The following is a 12,228-nucleotide window of genomic DNA, read 5'->3' on the forward strand; positions in this document are numbered from 1 at the left end:
CCCATTTCTTTAACAGCAACAGCTGTGCATATGGAATAAATTTGGAGGTAGATATGAAACCTTCAACCCCTGAGAGAGGGGCGAGGACAACAAAGTATGTTGTAATGCCAATTAAATTACATTTTATGTGTCCAGTGGACATGTGTGCAAAATGGGCAGCTATCTATGGGGCATAATTTTTTTTTGGGAGCAGATTGCCCTTTTTTTTCAGGTGAGTGGAATGTGGGGTAGGGGAAGTAGGTATATTTGGGGAGGTAGGTTGGGGAGGTAAACAGACAAGACACACAAGAAGCATACAGGGGTGGTATATGACACATGTGGTGGGTGAACACCTTTGATGGGGAGGGATGTTTGGAAATCGCAAGCCCATGATCCCACAGATGGAAACAGTGGGACTGAGGTCCCCACCCATGGGCAGTCACTACTTCACCTTCACAGCCCAGAGGGTGGCTATGCTGGGGGCTGTGTAGGATGGGCGGGCTGACACAGAAGTTGTGCCTCTTCTACCTCAAGCTGGCGTAGAGGTTCTGCAATAGAACGTTCAATCTCTCTATGCACCACAGCCCAGACTGTTCAAAGGGTGATAGGTGGCCCTCCTCTGCCCACGCTTGCACAGGGGGGTGGCGAGCCCCATCCCCTGCAGTGCTTCCACCCGAAGGTGGCACAGGGCCAACGGAGGAGGAGGTCCCAGGCTGGGCACCGGACCTGCTGGTGCCAGGTGCCATGGCCAGCTGAGGTGGGTCCGCTGGGACCGGCCTTCCCATGCAAACTATGTTTTGGAGGGTTTAATAAAGATATGGGTTAGTAACAATCAACAATATTCCCAATTAGTTATAACAGCATGCAGAAGTATTCCCATTAACCCAGCACACCAGATTTTCAACAGTTGAAAAGCAAGCATAACACATGCATATGTAGAACAATAGTGGACATTACAACAGCATGCAGGTTGAATTGATGGCAACAAGCCACCAATATTGTGGTATTTTAACAGGGCACATGCATAGAAATGAATGCTAATATTTATAAACCAATAGGACATATGTCCCAACAAATGTTTTGCGATTAGACATACCGATTGAGGTGTGGAATTGCATTTTTTATGCACATACAGTAGAGTGGAAAAGGATAGCTCAATTAACAATTTGTATATCCTTCTAGTTTTCACTACATTACTATTAACTGCAGTTATCTGTCCCTTACATGTATTATTACACTACCCAATGTCCTTATATTGTGCAATTGGATTTTGCTAGATCATTATATACATGAGCTGTATCTTACATACAAACTGTCCAAGATGCAGATGTTACTGCTACATATTTTGAGAGTTGCTCACACACACTACTGTTGAGATGGTACACTGACAGCTCTACTTTCATATAATTATCTAGATATGTTCAGGTGAAAATATCAGTTATATGTTAACAGGTCCCTACATTTCTGGCAGCGCACTGACATTTCTGGGGAACACAATACCAAGCTACTCATGTGCCAGATTAACCTGTACATGCTGGGCATGAACCAACAGTTGAGGGCTGTAAATATGCATAAAAGTTACTGGCACTCCCTTCTTCCACTTTATATGGACCTACCCAAGTGTGGGTTAACACTGCTTAATACAACAGCACTATTTGTAAAATGCAACAGTAAAACAACATATCAAAGAAAATGACACAGACGCACTTCAGGAATTATACATTTATTAAAGGATTATTACACCTTTATTTATTGGGTTAAAACACTTTTTGAAGGCTCTCTCATTTATTTTATATAACAGTACATGCAGAATAATTACTAACCTGCCTGGTGATGCAACCTATCTTCATGGGCTTGCTGATTCATAGCCCGGACACCTGCAGCTGTGAAGTAAATGCAGTGATATTGAGACATACCTATCCATAGTATAGACAAGCATAGCAATTCTTAACTACTTAATGCAATGGCTACTTACTCAGTACTGGGGCATTTGCCATCCCATGGGCCTCCTGGATCCACTGGTCCAGTTGATCCTCCTTACGTCGCTTCAGGTCAGAATTATGGTGCCTGACCTGCTCACCAGTCCGAGGAACGCCAGTGGCACTCATGAGATCATGAGCAAGACTGTTCCAGGCCTCCGTTTTATATTAGGTGCCCTGGTACTGGCCCCGTAGGAGTCTTTCCTCATGATTGTGGACAAGGAGCCAAACCATTACTTTGGTCTCCTCAATGCCACAGCGTTATGCTCAAAATCGAGTGCCTTCTCCAATACCAGCCATGCTGACTGCAGAAGGGAGCTACAACCAGTTATGGCAAGTATTTCCACCCGTGGAGCTTAAATATGCCTCATTTTCCGCACTTATTTGTGATTGGCCAGTTCTGAAAAAACTCAGCTGTAGACACACCTGCTTTGCTGATGTTGGCAATGTTTAATATTCCTTTGATAGATATGTGGCTGTTGAAAGTGCATAGTTATGAAATGCTGTCATGGCTTAGTGGTTATGTACTGTGACTATAGTGTACAGTATCCTGAGTTTGAGCCCTGTCACTGCTTTTTATTTTCCTACTGGCCAGACCTGAATGGTTAAGGTACAGTAAAGGAGGTGTAGCCGTGTTTAGCTGACTTTGCCCAACATTACCCAACGTTGCTCGACGTTGTGCTGGTTAGAGCGGTGTGCAGCTACATGCAAATACATTGCGCTTGTTAACGCAGTGCTCAGCTACGAGCAATTGATTTTAAATATGCTAAATACTGCTAAAATGTGCTTAGCAGTGCTTTATATTGCTTAAAATAAGTTACTCATGCCTCAGAATGTAACCATTTCACCTTTATATATATATATATATATATATATATATATATATATATATATATATATGGATTCACTTCATAACATTGAAATATCAAAATACTGAAACTCAAAACACTGAAACCAAAATACTGAAACTTCAAAATCTTGAAAACTCAAAATACTGAAACTCAAAATACTGAAAACACATATTATGCGTAAACTCAGTTTAAACAACATAAATCATAACAATTTCTACCAAATATATGCAGGGGGGCAAGCCCCCCTGCACCCCCCATGTGGGGGGCTGCGCCCCCCACATCCCCTGCTAATTAAATATAGCAACTCCAAGATTGCACATAGTGTAGTTAAGTGCAATCTTGGAGTAGATATATATAATTAGCAGGGTGTGAAGTGCAGGGGGCTTGCCCCCCTGCATATATTTGGTAGAAATTGCTATGATTTATGTTGTTTAAGCTGAGTTTATGCATAATATGTGCTTTCAGTATTTTGAGTTTCAGTGTTTTGAGTATTCAGTATTTTGAGCTTTCAGTATTTTGGTCTTCAGTATTATGAAGTTTTGTCATTTTCAGTATTTTGAAGTTTCAGTGTTATGAAGTGAATCCATATATATATGTATATATATATATATATATATAAAAAATTTATTCACTACTACATATAACATTTGAATTGAATGCTTTTTACAAAACTTATACATGATAAATGTCAGGAAATATTTTTGTATACAGATTTCCAACAGAAAATGGAACGTGCAGTAGTGGGACTCCAACTGGGAATGCCTCCTCTTTGTGCGAAGGCTCTAACCACTACGCTATCACTATTTTGCTTAATTTGCATATTTTTTCTGATTATCCTCTTTGGTCTAAGCTGCTAACTGTAGCTAAGCAATGGGAAATCCCACACAAACACGCGCAAATACGGGCAGCTATATCGGAAATAAAACAAAAAAAAAATTATTTTAATTTTTAAATTTGTACGAGGTTTAACATATGGGGGAGTGTAGTGTTACAATGTACACATGTGAGCGGACTCGCTCATGTAATTTGACATTTTGTGGGTTTTGTCAGTGCAGGGGCGTGGATTTTTGGACTGCTTGGCAGTCCGATACACCCCCTACACTTGTCCACGCTCCGTGTAAGCTTTAGAGTTGAGGCAGAGCACCCTCATTAATATGCATGGCGCGCTCTTGTCATACTCTTAGACTGGCATTTCCGTGTAAGACTAATCTAGTCTTACACAGAAGATTAGTAAATCCTGGGGACAATCTAAACAAGTAAGGGCCTAGTACAGAGCCCTGTAGGACACCTTGACTGTAACCAAGGATTTCACCTGTCCAGTTGGTGTGTGATACTTGCCATGTCCTATTTGTAAGCCATGCAGCTATCCATCTTATCAACAGTACATCAATACGTAGTTGTACTAATTTATTGATCAGTGTTTTGTGCATGACCCTGTCAAATGCTGAAGTTAAATCTATATAAATTACATCACAGCACAATGTTTCATTCATAGCTGTTATTATATTGTTATAGAACATCGTGTTACAGGTGGTAATAGATCTATTTTCAACATATATTTAGTGGTAATTTTCAACCACAAAAGGAAACATTTTTCTTTTGAAATCTTTTTTTTTTAATTTTTGGGTTTTTGGGTAACTAGATGTACAAAATATCAACACTGATCATCTGTGTTTCAATGCTTGTGCATTTCTAATAAATTAACATATATGCATATTTGGGCACTGAATATTGTCGACACTATAGTTGGTCGACATCTGTTTAGTCAACAAAATTTGGTTGACTAAGCAGATGGTTGAAAGTTATGCGAAATCACACAATATTTGGAGTAGGGGAATATGCCCTTTCCCCGATATTGTTCGATCTAAGATTTAGTATATATAATTAGCAGGGAGGGTGTTGGGGGTGTAAGGGGCTTGCTTCCTTGCAAAGAATGCTTTCAGTTTATTTCTAAAATTTTATTTTTGCATGGGTCAAGGCTGTTGCTTGGCACATGTAGAGTGCTGTGTATTCTGTCGATAGTGTCAACATCAACTTTTGATTCATTCGACTATAATACATAGACATATAGTATAGATTCATACGTTCACAGGAAATTACAAAGATAATGGCTTAAGAGCCCTTACAAGCCTAGCCAATATAACCTGATTTTACCCAATATATGGCCACTAGGAGCATGAGAGGATGGCATGGAGTGCTGCCTATGCCTTAACTATCTTGCAGATTCCCCCTGTCCAGAAGGGATATAGGCACTACCCCAGGTCTGAATTTGCAGTTCCCCAGCCATTGATCCAAACTGCATCTGAAGAGGGCCAGGAAAAGGCTTTGTTTAATGTGATAGGAAGTCTGCTCCAAAGAAGGGGCAGTCTCCGAGACATATACAGTATCTGTCTTTCCCACATGTTTTGTTTGAGTTACTGACTAAATTTCAATCCCTAGATCATGTGACCCTCATGCCGTTTGACTTGCAGATCTATAGCAGCTCCATCAGGGCTGGACTTGTGAGCCTGTTGTCAATGAAATACATATATTATATATATGCTATTGTGTATATATATATATATATATATATATATATATATATATATATATATATATATATGTGTGTGTGTGTGTGTGTAGAAGGAGCATTTGGTGTAATGACTTAACTAGCATGTATTCAGGAAGTGGGGAAGGGCTGGATTATCCAGAGAAAAGTCAGCTATTGGACAAACAAGAAGACCCCACACAGAGTGACTACAATTCATCTCTGATCCCAAGGCCAGTGGAGCTGCGAAGATGAGATTGTAACACTGACCCATAATGCTACAATTTTAGTCCTGTTTGCTCATTTTTTATTTAAGTTTGTTTACTGGGGTAGTATTCTAATCACAACAGACCAATTGCAGTCACAGTCTGGGTGAAAGAATACTCACAAAAAAATATAAAACAGAACTGATTCCCAAACACAAAGTAACCACAGAACGTACATTTGATTGTTTCATGTAATATAGTCATAACACCACACTAGCAGCAGGCTGTTAAATCCATTTTGTTCCTGGCCACATATTGTGGGATTTCTCCCCACTTTTAGTACGCCCATGCCTTTAGAATAGCACTGCAGGAGAATCTCCTACCTTAACCGCACTGCATACAGTGTCCTGAAGTGACACAACCCTGACGAATGCATTAACAGGCATTTCTTCGAGCAAGTTCTGCTTTTGTTGTCTTGTACGTAAACTAGCTTTTTGGCTGCCACTGGTGACTCAGGCTTTCCTTTTTAAATTAATATGTATTTAATAATAAATTTGTTTTGTAATTATTACTGTATTCTGTTTTTTATTGCTGGCCTGTTGCTTCCTCACTAGTTATTCCTGACTTTAGTTGTTACTGGACAGCTGTGATCTGCTGTTATACTGTCTGTTGCTTTTAGATGCATCTCTCAGGGTGACGGCTGTTCCTGCATGCTGTGCACTTCCCTTTGTCTCGCATCTTCTGTCTGCTTACTGCTTTAGTTGTTTATCTTATTGCTTGGGCCCTTGTAGTGTGATATAACTGCAACCAAATACAAAGGCTGTGCATTGGTAATAGATAGTAGTAAACGTTGTGTTAGCAGTCTTGGAACCAGTGAAATTACACTAATCATCTGGAAGCGTCTGCATTAACTGTTCACACATTGTCTTTGCCAAACTGCAAATATCTGAAACATTAGTAAATATCCTTGGCCTTTACCCTAGTTTTTGTCTTGGTTGGAGTGTCTAACAATACTTAGGGCATGATCTGACGTGCTATCTTCTGACAAGTAGCCCTGCTTTGGGTTACTTTTTGCTGACATTGAAATGTAATTAGGAAAAAAAGTTTCTGTTCCTTATTTTGTTCTTGGGCTGGGCTGTACTGTTAATGTGCATTATGTGCAGTAACAGCAGATTATCAAAAGTTCTTACAACACATTCTACAGTTTTTATGAAGATTATGCAGGGAGGCACACAATAACCACAGTCCTACAAATGGAAAATACTAAACTAAAATTTTCAACACAATAGTCTTATGTAAGAGTAAGTTAAGAATTTAACAGGGCACATTCTATCTAGCAGGGTTGGGTTGCCTTTCAATAACACTACTTCTGAATTTCATCCTTTCAGCTTCTCATTCCCTCCCCGTCCTCTGTCTGTTGTGGTACTGGCCGGGCTGCACTGAATAAGCACACAGGACCTGAAGAAGCTGGTTTTACATGGAGCTCCCTCCCCCACACAAAGCTGTCAGCCGACACAAGCCTTGTTTACTTGCTCTGTCAGCTGTATCAAGCTGGATTTCCTTTGTGTAAAAAACAACTCCGTCTTGCTCTTTGGCTTCTGTGTTTTTTTTCTCCCTGGACTTTTGACTGTAAGGCTCTTCCTGGGAATTTAGGTGTTCCTCGTGGCTGTTTTCCTTCCTTTCCATTTCTGTATCCCTGAGTGACACAGCTCCCAGGTAGATGAGCTCTACATTCAGGAAATTCTGCTTTAGGATTTTTAATATTTCAGTTTTTTGCACTGTTCACTCATAGACCTTGCTGTTCATGCCTTTTTTCTTTTTACTGCAGGACCATCTTTATCATGACACTAAATTCAAATCGAAATGAGCCAGCTGCTATGTTTGAGAGTGTCAACAGCCTGCGGACGGTGCTGTCGGACCTGTACCTGGAGCAACTCCTTCAGAAAAGCAAGCCTGACGTAAGGACCAAGCTACCTTTTTTTGCATTTGTTTACACATTTTAGAAGAAATTTTTGTTATAGTGAGCCATTCAGGTCAGTATCTCTCTTTTTGTGTATTGAAGAGAGGGTTGTTAGTCCTAGATATTATTCAGTTTCCTGAATTATAAATGTACTAAAAGGCTGAAAGAGATCCCAAACTGACTAGATCTGAAGACACTGTTGTATTATTGAAGCTCGCTATACCCAGAGCAACCCCAGTGCAGCTAAAATGAACCTGCTATCAATGTCAAACTGAGACAGGAGTAATCTGTCAGGTCTGTAAGAGGTCAGTGTTGCCAAGAGTCTAGGACAAAAAGTAGTTAATCCTGAACTGACTGTGACAGAGCTGTACTTTCTCAGTTGTAGCTGTATTTGAAAGGAATTAATAATGTGCAGAGCATCACATGCTTAACTTCAGCAATGCAGACACTAGTAGTGTTGTATGTATTTGAAGAAGTTATAGAAGAGAAGAAACAGCAAGATTTTATATATATAAAATATATGTGTGTGTGTGTCCTAGAGGCTTTGTCTGTCCTTGTCTTTTGCCAGCAGGTAATACAAAATGCCACTTAGTGATCATAAATAAAGTAACATTTCTGCTGCATCTTAACAGACAAGTAACTTCTTGATTTATTCAGGACACCACTTATATTAATTCTGTACTTACCACTTATATTAATTCCGTACCTCATGTTCTCTGCAACATGGGAGCATAATCTGTGAAGTTAAATGCATAAAAGCTGGACATTTTTGAAGGCAGGCTGTATCATTCATGTATCGCCTTCTCTGGTGCAGCAGACAGCTTGGCACAACTCATGAAGAATCTCTTATTGATATATGCAAGTACTTCCTGTGTAGTTTTCTTAATTAGAGGGATTTTGAATTTAGTTTGCTTGGTGTGCAGGCTTACCCACATTTCTTTATCATAACCTCGTCAGCTTTCTCATTGAATAGTAACAGATGTAGTCATGCTTGATTAGAGGTGCACTACTGCTGTACTCGAACAGCACTTTGAACACTTTTCAATAAATTAGGACTGAGTGGGTTGGGTCAGCCTTCAGCAGCTGGACTTGCTCAGATAATGGTCTTAAGCTACATTAGTTGTACCCTGCCCTTAGTTTCAACACATGAATTCATTCTGTGTATTTTTAATTTCTGCTGTTTTATCCGTTAATATGTTCTGTCATTGTCTGTGTACCGTTATTAAACAAAATGTACGACCAAGGAGTCTGTGAATTGAACAATGTCAGAAATAAACTTTTCCACATTTTACAAAGGGTTGCTGCTTTCTGCTTAGTACATGACGTTAGTGATAGAAAGTCAACTAGGTGAGCCCTAATAGCTGCTGTATGACCACTGGTTTCTTTTACTGTGTTTCATTTGGTGATCACACATATCAGAACTGTACAAAACTAAGTTGCAGCTCCTTAACATGCCACAGGAATTGTTCAGGATTTGATTATAAAGTACACAGGAGTACCTTCTGACACATTACTCAAGTCCCTGTCAGATTTGTGCATGTATGTATGTATGGTTCCCTTAATGTACATTTGTTTGATAAATGAAGGGGCAGTTTGGTTTGCAGAATGTTTGACTGTCATACCTTCAGAAATTCTAACCTGCATTAGAAAAAGGTAGTTAGGATTTGGGTAGGGCTGAGACTGTCTGTGCATGTGCTTGGAGGTAAGGGCAAAGCTTTAGTATGTGTGCAAGTGTTTGAGGGCTGGGGAAGTAAGAGCGTAGCTTTAATGTCTGTGCATGTATGCAGATTAGTGTAAGGCTTTGGGAAGGGATCTAGTGTTGTGAAGTGTGTGCCTCGGCCAGTCTCGTTTACTGGTAGTATTATGGAAATTTGTTTTTTTTTTTTTTTTTTAAGTAAGTTGTAATGTTAGGGTTAGAATGCATTACTTCAGACTGCCCCCAACCACCTTAGTAATGCCTGATATCCGTAACCTATTCAGACAAACATGGGCTTAGGTTTGTAGAGTATTTTAATGTGAGGTTGCAAAAGGAAATTTTCTCTTTTCCATTCTTTTCCAGGTTTGGTGTTTAGAGTTTTTTAAATTTTTTTTATTTATTTATCATTTGTTGACCGGGAAAGTCCAACTAGGTTCCACAGAGCCTGTTTTCAGCGGAGCCCCGGGGAGAAATGCTCCAGATGCATGTCTTTGGAATGTGGGAGGAAACCGGAGTTTTTGGTGATATAAATGTTGAAACTTATGTTTATTTCCAAAACTCTTAAATACCAAATCCCCCCTAGAAGTGTAAAGCCAGGAATGAGTGCTAATATAGCTACAACAGGGGGACAAGCCCAGGAGTTTGATATTGTGGTCTTTAGCATTTTGGTCTTTCGACGTGTGGGCTTCAAGTTTGTGATAGAAAACCATATATATAAGAACAAATCCTTGTATTGAGGTGAAATACTTTTCCAGCCTTACGTGATAAGATGCCTCCCACCCTTAAGGAAAAACATTAAACCACAGGAAAAAATGGTACATCTTTAGCACTGAACTCCTTAAAACCAAGAAACTAGAACCACAAACTGCAGCCTGTCTCGTTTGAGACCTTGAAGTAATAAAGCACTTATAATGTGTTTAGAAATCGATAATTAGCTACAGTTATTGGCTGTTTTTTCTTGGTTTTAAGGAGGCTCAGACAGCAACTTTGATGCTCAAGACATAACAGTTTACCCAGTGGTTTTATCTATTTATCTGTCTTGTGTAATTATATATATATATATATATATATATATATATATATATATATATATATATATATATATATATATATAAAATCTTAATAGTGTTATATTATAATTGAATATGTAATCATCATAGTATTGTAGTATCATAGTAGAAGGTTAGCCTAATGACCCAATAGGCCATTTTAAACCTAAGGTCCCCCAGAATAAAATTTGTTAGATAATAGTTCCCAAATGTTCTGTGGAGAGTATATGTTTTTAGGTGAACAAACAATTACAGGCTTTCTCTCTCTGGACATGGGTAGCAGACCAGAGCTGCATTTGCAGTTCTCCATCTGGTGGTCCAGGTTCTGCTTGAATAAATGCAAGGAAGAACTCACGGGGATGAAAAGAGATAAAGAAGGGAGAGCCTCTGAGACACATACCTGTCTTTCCAGCACATCCTATTTATTTTGTTGGCGAGGTTTTGGTCCCTACATCGGGTGTTTCTGATGCTAGTTGCTTTCTGAATGTGTAATAGGTGAAATGGAGCTGGATCTGAGGAAGTTTTGTATCTAGGCAGAGGTTGCTGTCAGCAGCCTGTAGGAAACTGAATAAAGGGGCAATCATTTGAGGCAGTCTGCATAGGACATTTTTTCTTCCCCGTGTATTCTTTTTGTGAGAACTTTCTGTGTATGCTCCAATTGTTGCATATGCCTAGTGAATAACATACCAAAGGGGGTATTGTACTCAATGATGGGGCTTACGAGGGCAGAGTAGAACAGGAATATGACTTGTTTGGACCTAGATGCCATACCTTTACTTATAAATTTTGCAATGTGGAATGATTTCCTCACCACAGTAGAAACACGTTGGTCAAATGGCAAATCTCTGTCTGCTTCTGTTCACAAGCCCATGACTACATGGTCTACTGTTAGGGATGTATTGTCAATGTGGTTGCTTGCAGGGTTGGCCATCTACTAAAAAGGTACTATGATGCATTTCTTAGCACTGAGTTTTACGCTATGACTCTGGCACCAGATATTCATAGGTTGCTACTAGGCCATTGGCCCTAGGGCCTATACAAGCCTAGCCATAACAATTCCCTGGCTATTTCTTCCCCACAGTATTTACTTCCCTGGACCCCTGTCTAGCAGGGCGAATGAAGTGATCCCCATGGTGAATTTCCTATCTCCCATCCAATCATCAAGGTGCCTTTTGAAGAGGGCCAAAGAGGCGCTCTGCTTGACATGTGTGGGCAGTCTATTCCAGAGTCCGGGGAGTCTCTCGGTCAGGAACCTATCCCTCCAGCATGTTTTGTTCATTGTGATGACAAGGTCTAGAGGCTCGGAGCATGTGTCTCTGAGGGACTGGGATTTCTTTAAGTGTAACATGTCCAACAGCTCTGGGTTTGACATGGCCTTATATGTTAAGCAGAGATCGCCTCTGAGTAGACGATATGTGACAGAGTATAGGTGGAGGTGGAGTTTTTTTAGACGGACAGTATAGGGCATCTGCTTTAGGCCTGTGATTCTTGTAGTGAGGTATTTCTGCGGCCTTTCCAGTTGTTGCAGATGTCGTGAGAGGCCCTCTTGGACAATATTAGTAACTTGGGGGGAATCAATGACTACTGCCAATTTGCATTCTTCTGCAAACTTAGTCAGCCAGAGTCCCTTGACATTAGTCTTGACTTCAAAGAAGTAGATGCCAAGCAGTAGTGGCCCCCGCACTCTGCTAGTAACCAACCTCTTTTGTGGTGGCAGATTCCCATAGTATGACTCCTTGGATCCTGTCGCTGTGGCAGCTGGCTATCCATGTGGGTGACATATGAGTGAATACCTAATTTATTAATTGTGTGAAATACCTGGCCAGTTTGAGGTAGGCAATATGCCCAGATTTGCCCCCCAAACTGACTAGTGCTCAGTGTTTGTAGGTTATCTGTGTCATCGTTAATTATGTCCTTACTTACCCTCCCCATAGCCTTGCACAACAGGCTCATCAGGCTAATGGGTCAGTAGTTTCCCTGG

General features: G+C 40.2%; 1 protein-coding gene across 2 annotated transcripts in view; it reads left to right on the plus strand.

The window, feature by feature from the left end:
• The first annotated feature begins 6,824 nt into the window (after positions 1 to 6,824).
• The window catches only part of MPP1 (MAGUK p55 scaffold protein 1), a 920,179-nt gene continuing 914,775 nt past the window's right edge, over positions 6,825 to 12,228 (plus strand). Inside the window, exons 1-2 of one of the 2 annotated variants that reach the window (XM_044057679.1) lie at positions 6,825 to 6,843; positions 7,371 to 7,500. In XM_044057679.1, the coding sequence (XP_043913614.1) occupies positions 7,384 to 7,500 (117 nt within the window). In that variant the 5' untranslated portion in view covers positions 6,825 to 6,843; positions 7,371 to 7,383. Of the gene's footprint in view, positions 6,844 to 6,966; positions 7,259 to 7,370; positions 7,501 to 12,228 lie in introns of those variants that run through there. The other variant, XM_044057678.1, reaches the window with a different exon arrangement.

This window comes from Protopterus annectens, chromosome 15.part0 (assembly GCF_019279795.1).
Source record: "Protopterus annectens isolate FY-2018-M chromosome 15.part0, PAN1.0, whole genome shotgun sequence".
NCBI classification, from domain to species: domain Eukaryota; kingdom Metazoa; phylum Chordata; order Ceratodontiformes; family Protopteridae; genus Protopterus; species Protopterus annectens.